Consider the following 19,852-nt stretch of genomic DNA (forward strand, 5'->3'; position numbering starts at 1 on the left):
CAAATTTGACGTCACGTGATGATAATAAACTACAAATGTAAACCACACATCCAAACATAATAATCATGACATGAAAGTGATGTACGGCATAATTTACATCCGCGCCGCAACGTTGTGCTGATTTTAAAGTGACATATCAATTTTACTCATTTGTGCTTCGCATATAATCGATTCCCGTTGTACGTGGGATCTGCGAATTTTGTTTTGAATATTCAATTATTTTCTTCCAGACAGTTGATGACTTGCGAATGAGTAATGTATTGTTCATGTTTGCAACGGATGCTGCTCAATTATATTTTGCACTAATAATAAAGTGGTAATGAAGGTTAACCGAATTTTTTAAGCGCAAATATTCACCTGTTTTGAGGAATAAAACCAGTGGCAAGTAATCGAATGAATATTTCGGGCAGTACTTAATCGAGAACGTGGTATTGAGTATTTTAATATTTTTATTTGGTGTGACTCGACGTTGACGAACTTTACAGTATGTGTAGTAAGGTAGTAACGACTGGAAGTTATTTCCAAATTCAGAGATGCCGGTGTAATATTGGGCAGGTCCCCTAAGCATGCACTGACATGTTTTCAGGTTAAGGTGCAACTGAATGCGTCGCTCAGTAAATGCGCACACTGATCTTCGGGAACTACGTCGCCGTCACAGTTGCATAAGATTACATCACGGCATAGGCAGGCGCTTATAATACGCTGTAATTGTTGAGGATTGCCTTCGATAGTGATAATAACTCACAGCAATGAAAGTGTTGGTATGGAAATATAATTAGCGGAAAATAGTTTCTGGTTATTTTTTATATTTCTGGTTATAGGCCCACCTGATTTAGTACTAAATGCGAAGCAGTTCTTAGCGAACTTCGGCGACTTTGAGTGTATCTATCTATCTATCTATCTATCTATCTATCTATCTATCTATCTATCTATCTATCTATCTATCTATCTATCTATCTATCTATCTATCTATCTATCTATCTATCTATCTATTCAAATACAGCTGTTCAAATGAAGATCTGGTTAATTTACCTCCTAAATGTTGTACGCGATGCGCACTTGTGTTTATTTTGCCAGTATCCATGGTTTACTTGAGTTACTGGCGTGGCAGTAACGGTGCTCTCACTATTATGCTCGTGTCGTTGAGAAGTGCATAAGCGGCTCTTGCGTGCTCCTTATGATATGTGGAGTTTAACGTCCGAAAACCTCCATATGATAATTAAAGACGCCGTAATGCAGGGTTCAGAAATTTCGACCATCTGGGGTTCGTTAACGTGCACCGAAATTTGAGCACACGAGCCTACAGCATTTTCGTCTTCATTGAAAATGCAGCCGATGGTGCAGGAATATAATCCAGTGACCGGCGGTTCAGCATGCAGCTGGTTCAACTACCGTGCTGAGGTGGCCGGCGTGCTTCTTTCGTAAACGGAAATAAGTGCTACTTCGGAGCAGCCTGCTGCATGGCAATTAGGCGTTCTAAAGAAGAGCATTTGGTATAATTTGTGAGGATCGGGCTACTCATAATAAGGTCATCACAGCCCTAAGTGGTTTAGGGTGTGTTAGCCCGCTACACCAACAAACTTAATCGCTGGGACTAATTATTTAGATTAATTTATTTGTTGGCTCGCTGGTTATCGCTACGTGTGAAGGCTATGCTAGGGACTTTCTTCCACAATAACGTCCGATATTAATCGCCATTAAACGCGTTATGGATTGCGTGTTGTGACATGGGTGCTTTTTATCGTGCTTTTTCTAGATCTATCAATCATGACATAGGGATGTCAACAGCACCATCATGTCGAATGAAGTATACCTTGTACTAGCCGAATGATTTTACCGATAGAGTTTTCTGCAATATTTTGAGGGATGGATAAACAGACGAATGGCTTGGGAGATTATTGTGCTGTCATATAGTTGATTACACACAAATTCGGTTGTTGACACGTGTTTTCTTCTTTTGTTGTGCAGGCGTTCAGTATTGGTTTGGGTTTTGTGAAGCATGGCGGACGCAATAGTAAGCATGTGATTGTTTAACATGCGTCAGTGCGTAAAGTATTTGTACATATCTTTAGCGTCACTTCCTAGCGTTTCACTAAGTAAAAAAAAACTGGTAGCATCGCCTTGAAGGAAACCCTGATGGTATGTGTAGCCACGTTGCACCCGCGTGGCATTAATGCGGGTGCTGCGGCGAGCGCAGGTAAATTCTTTTTAAGTGATGGCGAGCGTAGGTCTTGTAGGTGACACGTACAGCCATGTTTCAACGCGTACGTTAAGTGCGTCAGGTTTATTGTGCGTGAACCGGCGAGTCAGTGTAGCGAGCAGTGGTCGTAGCATGTGTCACGGGCATACGGACGACGCGGCAGCTTTGAGCGCCGCGACGAGTGCGTGGCCGGCGAGAGAGAGAGTGTCGTCAGGCGCACTGCGAAATTTAATTGAATGATATGTAGGGTTTACCGTCCCAAAACCACCATATGATCCGCACTGCGAAGTTAGCGTGGCTTCAACGGGCAGCAGCGGAGTGACCTACATGGCGCCGCGCGAACGCCTACGGCATGCGGCGCGTTCGTATGGAGGGACAACGTTACACGGGCTAGTAAAAAAGATGCTTCGCATCGAAAAATTACCGCACAGTTACCTTTTCTCCACATGTTTCCCATAACATTGATTACCGAGGTACGTGGGATCTGCCGAAGTTTTTTTTTTTTTTTAGAGGGAACTGCACTGTGATCATTCAGCCTCCGTGGGAACGGTGGGTAGTACATGAATTTACCTAATCTTCGTGCTTGCGGACTTCAGACGCAGTTGTGTCCAGGTTACATGGGACCGTGCATAGCCAAAAGGATAAAGCTTCGACAAATTCGTGTACTGCCCATCATATCCATGCTGTCTGAAGCACTACACTTTAGCTTCCATATACACTAGCGCTATAGTTCGCTGTAGTATATTTACAGGACACTCTATGGTGGTACCCAGGCGGCAGTGACACTTCTCGAACATAATAAAACACTATTGATCAGAACTTCAATATCGTGGTTTTTCTCGGTCAAGTTCGAGAGTTGCCGCTGATATAGGTATGGCGGTCTTTCCCATAAATGATGACATTCACAATCTATGACGAGATGTTCGGTGACAATTTAATGCCAATGGATAAAAAAAATCGTTGTCGAAAATGTTCATGCGTATTGCGCCACCTGATGCAAATAAACCAGTGATCTGAATAAGCCTCCACTATGATCCCTGTCAGTGACTCAATAACCATTATTTGTGACTAGCCGTGAAATTAAATATTTTCCATTTCCGATGGAGGCGGAAATGTTGTAGGCCTGTGTACTCAGATTTGGGTGCACGTTAAAAAACCCCAGGTGGTCAAAATTTCCGGAGCCCTCCACTACAGCGTCTCTCATAATCAAATAGTGGTTTTGGGACGTTAAACCCCACCAATCAATCAAATTAAATATTTTCCCATCGTGTTCATCCCGGGTGGACATGGTGGGCTGGGGCGTACTTTTCTTTGCCGTTTTATTGGTGATGGCAGCACGTTCTGGAATTGCTCGGATACGCACGTGGCTGGCTCGAAGAAGTACGGATATACTACATGAGCTCATTGTGACAGCCGCAGATCGCTGTATTAACTACACGCTTATTTAAACATAAAAAACTGACTAGATGCTATCGTCTGTTGCTGCGCACAATCAGCAGCCTTGGCAGCAACCCAGGTGACGTCACGATGTTTCGACCCATCGTTCACGGAGGAGAGATTTGCAGCGCCACCCAAGGCATGTTCTGCGCGTTTTGCCTAAGTAAACTTATTCGCACAACGTGATGCGAGATTTCGTCGCAATTTTTGAGATCCCCGTACTGAATAACACAACTTGCCATGAAAACTTCAATTTTATCACAAGGTGCTTCAGGTCCCCTTTAAGCAGCGGCAAAGATTCAGACACAAAAAAACAAGAAAATATTAAAACAAAAATAAGTTATATACTCGGTGAAACATTTGCGTTTCAAAGGTGTACTTTCAAGGCCCCCACCTGCTCAAGTCTACTTATGCCTACAAGATGCGCTCAGAGTGACTTGAAACGGCACGTATACGTAGCTCGCAAAGCAGTCGAATCTATAGGTGTATATGGTGAAGCCGTTTATCCGCCATGCATACTAAGTTCTGTGTTCTTGTCGAAAAGAATGTACTTTAGGAGCATTGAAAAAGTCTTCACGCATACGGAGTAGAACCTTTCATCGTATTTTTTTTGCTCATGTGTCTCCACGAATAAGCTGCACGAACAAGATGGCCCTTGTCGCATGCAGGTAGGAGATTATTGTGGCATTGTTACGCTAGAAACAGTTCGCCGAGAACCAATTACCTAAACGTCGATAATGGCAGCTTCCGTTTTCAACTGCTGTGGTACCCATGCAAAAATTAGGGATCAAGCTTAATACGCTAATTATTGGCACGCGTATATCTTATCTCCAGCACGTTTTACGAAGCCCTAACCACCTTCGTGGCTTAAAATATGTAAGTTGGAGCAAGTGTTTGAGATGTAGCAGCTTTTAAAATGCCCCAATACATTTTGGGGGAAAATGTACTGCTGCTTTCAACTCAGGTTTCAATAGTGCGAGGAAATTGCCTATATTTCCCCGCGCTGTATATGAGCATATGTTTGAATAGTGCGAGCTCATTCCTCTTCATCGTGCAAGAAGAGAAAACTCCGCTCCAACTTCTCGATACCGTAGGTGACGTATAAACTATGCTCTTTAGGTGATTCCAGCCACTACGTACGTCCCAGGTGTCATATGCCATGGCTTCCCGTAACTATTTTGATGCGCAAATGCAGTGAAATACGATTCTCTCTCGCATGCTCTGACAAAACAAAAAAAAAAGCTAGGAAGCGGTAACTATGCGTTCATTGACGTCTGCATTTATTTGAATAGCTGGCAACGTCCTAGCGTCATTACTTTCAACATCATTTCGTTATGACTTCCAGGCATTTGATAACCATCAAAGACATTCCGTATCAAACCTCATCAGTTAACGCTTTTGTATTGTCACCGTCTGGATTGAAGTGTTACTCTTCTGAAACGCGTTTTTTTTTACCAGCCACGGTAGTGTAGTGGCTGAGGGTCTTTCAACGCGTCTCCCGCTCAGCCGCAACGCACGTGCCGGGAGTCCTGCCGCACCCAAGCGAGGGGGGGGGGGGGGGGGGAGCGTTATCGAATCGCTCATTTTCCTACGCTTAGGTGCGGCTGGTGTCCCGGCACGTGCGTTGCGGCTAAGGGCTAAGTAATGGCCCTAAGGCACTCGACTGCTGACCCGCAGGACGCGGCATCGAATCCCGGTGGCGGCGGCATTTTCGATGGGGGTGAAAATGCTTGAGGCCAGTGTGCTCAGATTTAGGTACACGATAAAGAAGCCCAGGTGGTCCGAATTTCCCGAGCCCTTCGCTACGGCATCTTTCACAATCATAACGTGGTTTTGGGACGTTAAACCGCAAGAACCAACCAACTTGAAATGCGCGTTCACTTTGTTTAACGCAATACGTAAAATCACCGCATCATTCAACAAGAATATCAGTAAACTTGCCTTTCCCGGCTTCATGGGTTTTCTTTCTTTCTCACAAGTGAACACGGGACCTCGCCTACAGCCACGAAATAGTATTCGGCTTATTTAGTTTTCGTAGCACTTTTGCCTTCATTTAATATCATTTTGATTACCTTAAGGAAACAATGATTAGGACTAGTACAGTGCCTGACCATGTAAAGTTACTAATACAGGTAACATGGTTGCCTAACTTTTCGCTTCTTCAGACGAACAAGTTGCTAATTATTGTAGAGTGTCAAAGCAACTAAGCCACTTCAACGAGGCCTGAAATGTGGCATATCGAGTTCCATACCATAGCTCAACATGCAGGCATAGAAAAGTTATTAGGTAAATGTAGGTTCACGTGCTTTTAATATGTTTTTTTAATAATGAACGTCATTCATTCGTAGGAAGTAACGTTGCTGACCTGTCACATCATGCGTAAATGTCTACCACCGATGTGGTTTCTTTTCAGCCCCCGTTTGTGTACTTGTGGTACGTCTCCCTGGATTTCCAGTTCTTCCTTCTGTGTCTACCGATACTACTTCTGGTAAAAAAGTAAGTACCAAGTTAGTGACTATAGAAAACTTATGTTTATTCAAAAACCTGACTCCTTATAGTTGAAATCAACTTACTGCCTATGTTGGTCATTGTCATTTCCAATATTGTGGATTAATCGGTGCAGTTAGGGAGTGGCCATGGGAGGAGATAGGCGGAATTAGGGAGGAGGAGGGGTCAACCACTCTTCATAGGATTTTTTGAGAGAGAGAGAAATAAACTAAAGGAAGAGAATGGGAGGTTAACCTAGACGAACTGGTTTGCTACCCTACACGTGATGGGAAAAAGGGTAGGAAAGAGGATAGATATAGAGAGATATAAAATAAATTAGAAAAAAAACCACATGCGCACACATTCAGGGAGTTCCGATCACAGTCGTTTGGACAGGCCGGTTGAACGCAAGAAGCGCAGGAGCGCCTTCACAGCCTTCTTCTGCGACATAAAGTCCTGTCGGCAGCACAGGATTCTTTCTTCCGAAAGAGGCTGGTTGTCCAGTTCATCTAGTGCATTGCAGAGTGACTGTCTATGCGAGTAGTATTGTGGGCATTCACACAGAATGTGCCAAGTTGTTTCATCACTGCCACAATGGTCGCATGCAGCAGTGTCAGCCATTCCTATGCGGAACGCGTACGCAATGGTAAATGCGACGCCCAACCATAATCTGCACAGCATAGTAGCGTCTTCTCGGCGTGATTCCGGAGGAATTCGAAGACTGAGAGTTGGGTCTAAAGTACCTAACCGAGCATAGATGAAGTGTGACTTGTGCCATTGTGACGTGGTGCGCTTACGAGGAAGAATGCGGAGTTTCCGTGCAGCGTCAGTTCTGGAAAGCGGAATTGATATTTCATTGCTTTCAGTATGGGCAAAACGGGCAGCTCGATCGGCCCGTTCATTGCCAATTATTCCACAATGACTTGGAAGCCATTGAAATGCTATTTCATGTCCCTTCTCAATGAATTGTTGAGTCTTTTATGCAATCTCAAATACCAGCTGTTCGTACGGGCCATGGCGTAAAGGTGATAGAAGGAATTGCAGTGCCGCCTTTCAGTCGCTGAAAACTGTCCATTTTTGTGGCTGTTGATCGCTGATGAATTGCAATGCGGCACGAAGAGCTGTGAGCTCTGCTCCCGTTGATGTCGTAAGGTGGGAGGTCTTGAATTTTCTTGTGTCTTTTATCGGTATAACAAATGATGCCTTTGAACTCTTCTGTAAAACAGAGCCGTCGGTGTATACGTGTATACAGCCTTGATACGTCTTGTATAACAAGAGGAGAGCAAGCTGTCTAAGAGCAGGTGACGGCATATCTGCTTTTTTCTAGATGCCAGGTATAGTTAGCCTGATGTTAGCCTGAGTCAGGCACCAGAGAGGAGTCGAAGGCCTGGCGGCGGGTGGGAAGCATGTTGGCAAAGAATCGCGATATGTGGTGACCGTTTGGCAAAATGACGAACGTGGTCTGTCTGCTAGTAAAGAGGCTAGGTGGTGGCAGGGTGTCCGAGCAATATGCCTTATATGTGTCCTGAGTGCCTCAACGTTGAAATGTGTCGTGATGAGGTGGTCACCGCCGATAGCTATAGTAGCCATTGTCGACGCACTACGAGGCAAGCTGAGGCAAATCCGGAGTGCCTGGGACTGAACACTCTGTAGCGTTCGAAGACTTGTTTTGCTTGCATTGGTCAATGCCGGTAAACTGTACCGCAGGAAAGCGAGAAAAAGTACTCTTTACAGCTGTAGCATTGCACTGCTTGACATTTCCCAAGTCTTCCCTGCAAAAAACTTCAGTACATTACTGATGTCCATTAACTGTTTCTTCATGTATGAAACCTGATCGCGCCATGATATATTTCTGTTGATTATGTCGCCCAAAAACTTGTGCGATCGAACGTATGGTACAGTTTGACCATTGATGCTTATAGTATACTTATCCTTAGGCTTTCATGTAAAAGCTACGATGGCGGAATTCTCGGAAGAAATTTCCAAGCTTCAATTTCAGAGGTAGCGTAATGTTTCAGTGGCAGCTTTTTGATTTCTCCCTCGTAACTGCAGACGTGTTACAGCCGATGCCCAAACGCAGATATCATCTGCGTACATTGATAGCCTGACCGTGCTTGGCAGATGCTCAGTGAGAGCAATTAACGTAAAATTGAACAACACAGGGATGAGTACGCCACCCTGGGGGACGCCACGGTGGCTGTAATGTCTGGGCTGTCTTCAGTGCTCAAAAAGAAGGATCGCATTGACAAATAACTACGTATCCAGCGATACATCTAACCACCTACTCCTATATCTTCGAGAGTGGTGAAAACAGCTTCATGTGTAACGTTGTCATACGCCTCTTTCATGTCTAGGAATAAAGATGCGCAGAGACGCTTACGGCCTTTCTCGTGTTGGACGTAACTGACCAGATCGACTACAATGTCAATCGATGCTCTACCACGCCGAAATCCTGCCATGGCATCTGGGTAGATGTTGTTACATCCGAAAACCACTCCAGGCGTCCCAGGATCATCCTCTCCATAACTTTGCCTAGACAACTGGCCAATGCGATCGGACGATAAGATGAGAGCTCCAACATTGACTTGCCTGGCTTCAGAAGTGGAACTAGGCGACTTGTCTTCCAGCTTGTCGGGAGCGTTCTATCTTGCCAGGATTTGTTGTACAACTCTAAAAGGAGGATTCTCGCGCGTTCGCTCAGATGACACAAGGCCCTATAGGAAATCCTATCGGGCCCTGGTGCTGACGTGCGTCCACACAAAGCAAGTGCTGCTCTGAGCTCCACGATGGAAAAACGCATATTCATGCGGGAATACAGTGTTTGTGGACAGTTTGTCGAAGGCAATAGGCTATCGGGCACTGCGAGTGGCCCCTATACTCTGGCACAGAAGTCTTCTGCCACGTCAATGCCGCGTCTCTGTTCAGAAAGTGCGAGAGCCCTGAATTGTGACCACTGAGTGGGTTTTGTGCGGAGACCTCGTACCGTCTTCCACAATTGGGATAAAGGTTTTCGTGGGTCAAGTGAATCACAAAAAGCAGTCCAACGTTGTGACTCGAGTTTATTCATCTGGCGCTGAATCTTCTTTTGTATACGTCGAGCAATCCGTAAGTCTTCTATTGGCTCCGTGCGTCGGTATCTTCGTTCAGCACGCCGTCGGATCGCGCGAAGTCGTTCTCGCTCGATGTCAAATTCCGTTACTTTGGGAGAGCAGGTGAGGGTACACGTATAGTGTCGTGTATTCTGCTTTTAATTATCTCCTCTATGTTGATGGATATGTTGGCTTCACATTGCTCTTCCATGCGAGACTGGAATTTCAACCAGTCCACCCTCTGAACACTATCACGTATCTTAGCATGGGACAATCCTTCGATTTTGAAGTAAGTGGGAATGTGGTTACTTCCATGCGTTTCTATGTCTGGAAACCACTGACCATGCCTGACGAGGCTTCGTAAGACAAAGGCCAGGTCAAGGCAGCTGCTATACCTTGAAGCACGTAGGAACGGTGGACTGCCATCATTTAGCAAGAAAAGTTGGTTGTCGGAGGCGAAAGATACCAACTTCCTCCCTTTAACATTGGTCTTCGAACTTCCTCAGATTGTATGATGGGCGTTGGAGTCGCCAATTATAATGCATGGGTGAGAAGTTGCTGACAGGATACCGTGTATTCTTGTATGGTCAAAACGGCTTGACGGAGAGAGGTAGGCACCCACAACCGTGATGATGAGTCTCCTTTTCACTGTTATATTTATATAATGATTGTCGTCGTGGAGTGTCACCGGATGATGAATGTAGGTTAGGTCGCGGCGAATAAACATCAGAACTTTGCTATTGTCCGCAGTTGTAGACGAAATAAATGACTCATAACCAGAAAGTCTTATTTCTTTCTGCAAATTTGGCTCACAGATGACAATGATGGGGAGCTTATTGGTGTACACGAAGCGACGGAAATCGGTGATGCGTGACCTCAGTCCCCGGGAATTTTATTGAATAATCGCTGCCTTTCTGACCTCTTCTCTGAAAGACAGTGGCTGGTGAGCCATTATTTACTCAAGTGCTGCGAGTACTGGACTTAATGCGTCCAGTAATCGCAATGCACTTCTTGCTGACGCTGTGTGCATGTTGCTTAACAACAAGCGAATGGCGTTAATTAAGGGTCGCAAAAGAGCTATCACTTGCTGATCTGCGTTTCGCGAATCCTCCATTGAAGCAGCTTGCTCTGAAGAAGACGGCTTCTGCTGCGGCTCTTCTGAGTGTTGTATACGCGTAAGTAGAGGCCACTCTTCTGTAGAGACTAGTCTGCTCCTTTACTCTTTGCCAACGTCTGTGTTCACCGTGCTGGAAACGGCAGCTGGCGTGATGCGTCGACTTATTGCCTGAAGTTGGCACCGTCCGACGTGACGACCTTAGACGGCGACGTCATCTTCGCCGGATTTTCTCAGGAGCTTCTTTGAGGGTTGAGCTGTCTCGTAGCATTTGCTTCAGAATAGAAAATTCTTTCTTTATGTGCAGACATACTTTCGAAGAAGCCTTGTGAGCACCCTGGAAGTTAGGACACTTCAGTGTGGTAGCGCTACAGTTGTCTTCCGCGTGTGGTTCGGTGCACCAGGTGCACGCTGCGGAGCTCCTGCAAACACCCTTTACATGGCCGATCTTCTGAAAATTGAAGCATTGCATGGGTTTAGGAATAAACGGTCGAACTTGTTGACGAAAGTGGCCAACCTTCACGTATGCGGGAAGACAGTCACCTTTGAACGTTAGTTTCACACAGCGTGTGTTACCAAGCCGTCCAACGCTGACAATGACGTTGTCTTGACTTGCTTGTTTTATAAGTATTGGAAGGTCTGCGTTTGGGATTTCCGTGTTAATGCCGTAAATGACTCCTGATGTGGTCGCACCATCGGCTGGTATGATGCACCTGACTGCAATGTTTCCCAGTTGTGTTACTTGTTGCAGCCTGCTCAGCGCACTCAGGTGCAGCACATCGACAGCCAGGATGTTTCTTCTTGTATTAAGCCGTGCGTCTTTAATCTCGTTCGGCACAGTGTTCTCAAAATAGAGCGAAAGGCTTGCCTGTTCAGAACGCGCAGACTTTCGGTAACGTTCTTTGGCACGAACAGGATGGAATGGGGCCATCGCTGGGGTGCCGTTTTCACGGTGGCTGTACTTGACACCGCCGATGGATTGATGATCCGTCGCTTGGCCTTGCGGTGTAGCGCTTGGCCTTGCGGTGTAGGACAGGTTGAAAGCCGTCGTCTGAAGACTCGTCGCAAGATGCGGAGTACAGCTCATTGTCATCGCTCTCACTGGATGTGTTTCCTCACTTCCTCGAAGTAGTGGCCGCGGTCAAAGCGGAGTCGGACGTGACCTCGTGAGGTTGTACATCCATTACCGCAACGTACGGGGCAATACACCCCACAACAGCAGCGAAAAGTCCAAAAAAGCACTGAGACGAGAGAGATGTGTTCTACAAAGAATCACTTGGTCTTCCTCAGGATTTTTTTGAAATTTCGCATGCCTATATATACGTGCACACATACAAACGCAAGCTCGAACGTGTAGAAGGTATGGTTAAACTTGCGTTCCAAAGATATTTCTGGTTATTGGCCCGCCTGATTTAGTATTAAATGCGAAGCAGTTCTTAGCGAACTTCGGCGACCTTGAGCGTATCTATCTATCTATCTATCTATCTATCTATCTATCTATCTATCTATCTATCTATCTATCTATCTATCTATCTATCTATCTATCTATCTATCTATCTATCTATCTATCTATCTATCTATCTATCTATCTATCTATCTATCTACTTATGTCTGGGTGCTTTCCTGATCACCCCCTTAACTAGGGTAACCCGGTCGTACGAATACGACGTACTGGTCATGACATGATCGGCGTCAAATGAAACCCGAACAGCGGAGCGCGTGTTTCAAGCATTAGAAGCAGTATAGTGTTGGCCGTGCAGTCATCACCATAGACAGGCGTGCACAGCCGGTTTGGCAGCACTGCACGATCCTCTACAGTGCGTTATCTCAGTTTCTGCTCTAGTTTTCGTATGGTGGTAAAGGGCGTGCCAAGCTCTTTTGATTGTATCACTCGCAATTCTTTGCTTTTACTTCCGCGTCACAGTCAGCTTCATCGATTTACCGAGTCTCGGATTACTCGTGGATGGCCCGTGCACGCCTCTGCTCACAGGTGGTTACGTCACATGCACGTGATCTAAAAGTCCCGAGCCAGCCCGAGCGGCCTCGGGCCATCTGCGCGCTTGATGCTGACTGCATCCGCTGTGGCGTCTGCCATGCGCGGCTATGGCGTCTGCTCCCTCCATAGCTAAAACACAGGCCACAACGCTGACTCATTTGCAACCTAAACAGCAGTTAGGTAGTGAATTATACCTATTTCTGTTGTGAAGCAACTTACTGTAAGTGAACTACTCGAGCGCGTGTGCGTCGTAGACCGGCGCGGTCGTTCCACCGCTGTTTCTCCTAGCGAGTATAACGCGTGTTTGCCCGACCTTCGGGAATACACACATGCCCGACGTGGCTCAGAACACCGATGACAAAAACTGGGTGCGCTAACAATTCGAAATCCAGAAACATGCGAGAAGCGGACAAAAAAAGCAAAGACAGAGCAAGAGCGCATCGAAAATTTCCTGTGTCTAACTTAAGATGGCCGCACAGCATGCGCACCGCGCTGTCGTCTGCCAGCGGCCTAATTGTTCGGGCGGTCCCGGGCCGCCCGCAGCCCGCCAGGCACGCGAAAAACGAACATGCGTCCGAGTGATCCCGGACCAGTGAGCGGAGCTTCCAGTTGGTCCCCGAGAAAAACGAATGCGGTGCCGGCGTCCGGGGCCGCCCGGAGCTGTCCCGGACGTGTAAACCGATGAAGCTCAGTCTAATCGGTGATTTGGCACGATAAAACAAAAATAGAAATATAATTGGCTTGTGGTTGATTTTCAAACGATCGTAGTATCTCGTTCGCCAGCGCTGCTTCACCTGCACCCTTCTTTTAGAGACCGACGTGAAAACGTGTCACTTTAACTGGAAATGCCGAGCGTTTTTTCGGAAGAGAAAGCGCAAATTGCTTCGCTTTACCGGCACGAAGTGAAACAGCGTGGAATTGCCAGCATTATGAACCGACTTTTGTCTACTATAAATAAAATCAGTCAGGAATTCTATGATGATAGACTCTCTGAGGACAAACCGTGATTAAATTCTCGCCTTCCGCTGCAGTTTTTAACCTCTGTTTTTTTGTTTCTTTCAAATACCATACCCGGAACACAAGCAGAAATAGTGCACTAAAGGGGGATCGCGCAGTGCTGCCACACCGGATGTGTGGGCCTGTCTGTGTCAATGACTGGTCGATGGCACACACTATGCCATTGATAAGGCTTGTGCCAAGCGCTACGCTATTTGTGTTTCATTTGATGCCGATAGTACGTCTTCAAACACTTCCCGCCAAACAGGGGCTCATATCCGCCCGCGAGTATGGACCAAAGGTGATTGAAACTGAGCATCCACCCAAGAACGACGAGAATACACATGGGCAGTTTTGACGCGTGAGCGTTCAGAAAAACCCGATGTCGGCAGCGTTGACCCTACTGATGTGAAGAAATAATGGCAGGGTTCCAGCAGTAATCGAACCCAAGCATTCAACCACATAGCCACTTCAGACCTCGGAACTGCATTTCAAGTAAACCCTAATGTTCGTCAAAAGTCAGTAGTGGTTGCAGCTGCTGACTATCCGTTTTTGAAAAGCTTACATGTGTGCTACTGTAATATAGCCATCACGTCCAGTTAACGCCAATTCTAGTTGGAAGCTGCGCGCTAGAGTTGCTTTAAGTAGCATTGTGCAGGGCTGCCATCCTCGCGAGCACCTGCGCTTCATACCCTAGCTTATTGCTTCTGGTGTTGCTCATGTTTCTGTTGGCCATGTTGCGTTAGTGCAAACAACGGGTTATATAAACAACTGCAATTTTTCAACAGATCTCTGTGCGTGCAACATTGTTACAAATATTTTGGCTCATTTCATGAATTGTCACCTTATTAAAAATTAGAACATGGTCACGTTTCCTCCGCATGATTCCCGTAACATCAATTTCCAAGGTACGTGGGATCCGCCGAATTTTTTTCCAACCAGCTTTGGTGAGCGAGAGCACTCGACTTTTGATGTGTCGGGTACATTAGAGTGCCGGGCTGTTGTATGTTGTCGTCGTCGCTTGGTGTAACGCAGACAAAACAATCTACAGCATAATCAGCTGTAACATATTAAGCGCTTGCTCGCGCCACAGAACAGCTGTCTTTTTGTTCGTCGAGCATCATGATGATGATGCTATACAAGTATTCTTCTTGTCCTTGTAACACCTTGATGCTAATATTAACGTAGGTAAAATCACATATGGCATAGCCAACTATGAAATAGTCAGCGCGCGCTCGTGCTCGCGCTAAAAAGAAGTCGTCTTCGGCTTGTTCTTCTTGCGCCTCGATGATGTTTTTAGGTGTAGACATTACAGCTATGGCTATAGAAGCACGGCAAAAGAAACCACGCAGAAAAATGCAAAAGAGTTAAAAAGCGAAAACTTTCAAAGAAAGTGAAGGGAAAAATAGGAAGCAAGATAGAAATAAACAGAAAAACACACAGAAAAAACTGTAAATCACAAACAAAAAAGCATAAAAAAAGAAAGAGCAAAGCAAATAGAAGTAAAGACGGTTGCTCAGCTCCTACGTTTGGCCGAGTTGGTCTCCAAGCCGGGAGAGGAAGACGCCGTGAGAGGAAGACGCCGTGAGAAGGAAGCACGTAGGTTTTAATGTGGCATGCTTGCAAAAAGAGGGTGAACAACAATGGCCCCGCGGCGTGGTGGGCAGTCGATTATAGAGGCGCGCCATGAACAAAGGTGGCGGGAACGCACATTAAGGCACATGTGCGAACGTAGATTATCGTTCGAAGCAGATGAGTCAGACTTGGGCAATGGCTGATAAGTAGCGAGCGGTGCGCAAACGCAACAGCACTTCCCCACGGAAGAACACCAAGGAGCAAAGAAACGTCTGCACATGAACTGGTTATTTTTTCGCAAGGTTCATCGAAGTTTTAGACGAAGTGGCACTTTCGCGGGGCTTGAACAGTCCAGCCGGCTGCTTTCCTGACAGATAGTTTCGTGGTGCACAGAAGCGTCGAAGTACTTTGCGACCCACGTCTGGAAGGATCCAGTGATGTGGCCTCTGGCTTTCCGAGGTCAGATGACGCAGTGCTCGGTTTCCAAGTCGAAGTGTGCGTACCTTTGGGATGTGGGCAGGGTTAGATTTTGTAGGACGATGTGACGAAACGTGGAGTGCATGGCGTAGCAGAAAACTGCAGGCGTCACCGAGTGCAAGAATCCCGGGCCAGAATCGTGGGCATATGCAAAATAGCAAGAACCGCCGCAAACACCCCGAACAACTGCCGACCTCGGGCAGCCCAGACTCACACGCAGAGCGTTTTGGAAGCATTTCATTCGAAACGAAGTTGACTGTGGAGGACTTGCGACAGTTACAGTTACATATAAATACTGAATCAAGGCTTTCGTGCCAGTATGCCGACCAGCAAAAAGTGAGAGAAAGCCCTGCTCAGACTATCTGCATTTGTGCGCAGCGATTCATTTTTGTTTTTAATGATAAACGAGTACGGTTGCAAACTGAGGCTCCAACGTAACAACCTGCCATTCTTGTTCGGCATCTGTTAAATCCACGTGAGTAGGCGATGATTCGTTATGAAAATGAATTCAGAACCAGCCAGATAACAGGAAAGGTCTTCTGGAGCCCAAACGGGGCAGGTGAATTGTTTTTGTGAGGTGCTGTAAGCTTGTTCACGATCAGGCGACGTTTAGATTACGTACAAAATGAGATGTGCATGGCCGTGCTCGTTTTCCTGACTCAAAGCTACACCCAGCCCCTTTTCGCGTGCGTCACACTGCCCAATAAAAGTGTTTCGAGGGGTCTGCGCTTACCAGGACAGGCTTGGCGGTGAGAACTACCTTCAAAAAATTAAGCGAAGCTTGTTTCGCGCTCTCCCATTTTACGCAATCAGGAGCATCTTTTTTTCAGCGCATCTGTAAGTGGGCTGGCCACCTAAGAGAAACACTTGATATAGTGCTTGTAGTAGCCTACCATACCCAAGAAAGTACAGAGTTTCGTTTTGTTTTACGGCTGATGGAAGTCGTTGATTGTCACAATCTTTAAGTCAAGTGAGCTTCAAAGTACTTGACATAAACTGCGACATATGTGGCCGACTTCCTAGATACCTGATTCATTGATATGTGGGGTTTAACGTCCCAAAACAACCATATGATTATGAGAGACGCCGTAGTGGAGGGCTCCGGAAATTTAGACCACCTGGGGTTCTTTAACATGCACCCAAATCTGAGAACACAGGCCTACAACATTTCCGCCTCCATCGGAGATGCAGCCGCCACAGCCGGGATTCGAACCCGCGACCTGCGGGTCAGCAGCCGAGTACCTTAGCCACTAGACCACCACGGCAGGGTGACTTCCTAGATACCTAACTTGCACTTCCGGGCTTTTAGAGTTAGGCCAGCCTCACCAAGCCTACTTAAGTACCTTCCGCAGATGATTCTCGTGCTCTGGCAAAGTATTCTAGAATACTGCGATGTCGTCAATATATGGTGGTGTGAATGCCTGTACTTCGGCTAGCACCGGATCCATAAGTCTCGAACAGGCAAAGGAGGCATTCTTAAGACCGAATGGAAGAACCAAAAGCCGGAAGGTGCCTAAAGTAGTCACGAAGGAAACCGATTCGCCCGCTCGTTCTGTTAACGGCACTTGCCAGTACCCTCGCACTAAATCGAGCGTAGAGATGAACTTAAGTTTGCTCACCTTTTCGCGGCAGTCTTCTACGTGCGGCAAGAGATACGCTTTGGTAACGGTCACAGAGTTAAGCATACGGTAATCTTCACTTTATTTCCTTAAAGACCCCCGACGGGATACTACATAAGGGGTGGGTTAACAAATAATTTTTTTATGGACACGGGTTTTCATTGCGAAAGACGTGCAGACAGTTGGTCGAAAAATATTGATGGACAGGAAATGGCCACGACGTCGTGGGGAAGATCATTCCACTCGTTTGCAGTCCGTACCAAAAAGGACATAGAAAAAGTGGTCGTTCTAATGCGTGGACGGGTAACTTGAAGTGAATATCTAGTGCGGTGAGATATGCGGGCTGGTGGAACAATGTAGGGATAACGGAATGGGCTGTGAAACATTTTCTGAAACAGGCAGAGGCTGGAAATGCGACGGCGAACGTCAAGGTTTAAAAGAGCAGATTCTTTTTGAGGGATGATACACTAATATTATACGAATACGAAAAATGAATGAACCTAGTAGCACGGTTTTGAACTGCCTCAAGTGAGTCGATGAGATATGCTTGATGTGGGTTCCATATTGCAGAGGCATATTCCAATTTAGAGCGAATAAGGGATTTGTAGGCCTGTAACTTGACGTCCTGCGGGGCGTGCCGAAGGTGACGTTTCAGGAAACCTAGGGATTTATTTGCAGATGATATAATGTTGGTAACATGAAGGCGCCAGTTAAGATCATTGCACAGGGTGACATCGAAATACTTATATGATTGTACGTGTTCGAGGGCGACGTTAGCGATTGAGTAAGGGAACAAAGAGGGGTTGCTACGGCGGTGGAAAGAGACTGTTTTACATTTGTTAGGGTTAAGTTTCATAAGCCAGCTTTCACACCAGTCCTGCACGTGGTTAAGGTCATCTTGAATAGAGGTTTGACCTGTCGGGTTAGTGATTGAGTGATAGATTACACAGTCGTCAGCAAACAAACGGATACTGGAGGAGACATGCGAAGCTAAATCATTAATATAAATTAGGAAGAGAAGGGGACCAAGAACGGAGCCTTGGGGGACACCTGATGTTACTGGAAGGGCACGTCATCAATTGAAACAAACTGGGAGTGTTTACTTAGAAATTCCTCAATCTAAGCTAAAACATCGGGATGTATATTTAAAGATCTAAGTTTCATTAGCAGTCGCTTATGAGGTACCTTGTCGAACGCTTCCGAGAAATCCAGAAAAATTACGTCAATCGGTAGGTTAGTATCTAGACTTGTGTGCAGATCTTGGACAAAAAGGGCTAATTGGGTTTCGCAAGAGTCACCCTTACAGAACCCGTGCTGGGCAGGATCGATACATAGCTGCGGTTCTTTACCGTTAGTTTCTACAATTGTCATTGGAGACATGCAGCTTTCTTCACCTTGTTCGGCCACTTTCAGCCCCAGCATCTGATCGACTGCTTCGCTCAGCAACCTTTCGTGGCATTGTGAACATCTGTAAGCTTTACACCGCCTGCTGCTGTGCAACGTTGGGTGGTCAGCTTCCGCTATAAGCCCTACATCACGAGTCCTCAGAGTGGTCCGACCGGGAAGCTTTCAAAGTCCTTGTCTATGCTCTGCTATGAAATCTATTAGATCTACCAGCTCACTTTCACTCAGAGCAGCCCTGTCTACTTTCAAATTAGGTATTTCATCCACAGAAAGCAGTCATGTCACGGGGAATACCAGGAAGTTAAGCTGCTACTTCTTCAGGTTGGTTGAACACTAAATTCACAATCGGCGCTCTCTTTACATAGGGCTTTATGAGGTTCCTGCCATAGATACGCACTTATTTGCTACAACCTAGCCGTTTAACTACGAAGGTTGTGTCTCAGAATTTCTGTTGTAACGTCCCGGGGCCTTTCCAGAGTACCTCCAACTAGTTAGCTATAGAAGTACACGACATGAGCACATTTTCTCCTATGTATACGTGAAACTGGCACAGTTTGCTATTTTTATCTTAATGCTTATTCGCGTTTGTCTGTGCTTCAAGCATAATAGCTTCCACCAAAGCCTGCGTGTCGTGCAAGCGTTGTAGTAGGTTGCAATGTACTGTACGACAGTCAAATCGCTATGCTAATCTTCCCAGTTCTCATGAACTAGACTGAGCAAGGAGCGCAGTGCCCTTCCGTACACAAGCTTTGCTGAGGTGAAACATGTCAATTCATGTGCTAAGGAACGTATTGCAAAAAGCATTACCTGGTAACGCAGTGCCTCATCCATTGTTTTTTTCGCTCGTAACACAAAGCGCGCAATACCCGCTTCATTACAGAATTATTCCTCAGTACACTGTTGATTTGCGGATGTTCAGTGGAGCTGTGGTATATCTTCATACCGCACCTATTAAGAAAGGTGTTTAACTCGCTTGTGAAGACACTATCTAAATCGGACTGTATTTCACTCGGAAAACCCACACGGCAAAAGATGAAAAAAAAGGGCATCCACTATTCCTACCGATGTAAGACGTTGCCGCGGCAACGTCTCAGTAAATTTAGTTGCAGGGTACACAATAATCCAAATATAATAAATGCGAAGCTCTTCTTAGCGAGCTTCGGTGAATTCGAGCGTATCTATCCTTTTAGCTTCTTACGTTTAAATGCTCTAGTGGTCACCCTCTTATCTTCGCGTGAACCAAAATTAGCAAAGGAGGGTAAAATTGTTTGACGAATATGACGCGCTGTTCAAGACATGATCCCGTCGCGTACGTCTTTAAACGCTTCCCGCCAGACCGTGGCACATACTCACGGTGAGGTATGTGCCGCTGGTATGCGGGTATGTGCCATATGTGATTGACACTCAGTATCTACCCAGGAAAGATGAGAACACAAATGGGCCATTTTAACGCGTGAG

The 19,852-nt window shown here is 46.1% G+C and overlaps 1 protein-coding gene across 1 annotated transcript in view; it reads left to right on the plus strand.

The window, feature by feature from the left end:
* LOC119168309 (nose resistant to fluoxetine protein 6) overlaps window positions 1-19,852 on the plus strand; it is a 106,715-nt gene that overhangs the window by 60,019 nt on the left and 26,844 nt on the right. Inside the window, exon 10 of the mRNA XM_037419712.2 lies at window positions 6,051-6,133. Within this exon, the coding sequence (XP_037275609.2) occupies window positions 6,051-6,133 (83 nt within the window). The remainder of the gene's footprint in view (window positions 1-6,050; window positions 6,134-19,852) is intronic.

Source organism: Rhipicephalus microplus, chromosome X (genome assembly GCF_043290135.1).
Source record: "Rhipicephalus microplus isolate Deutch F79 chromosome X, USDA_Rmic, whole genome shotgun sequence".
Classification (NCBI taxonomy): domain Eukaryota; kingdom Metazoa; phylum Arthropoda; class Arachnida; order Ixodida; family Ixodidae; genus Rhipicephalus; species Rhipicephalus microplus.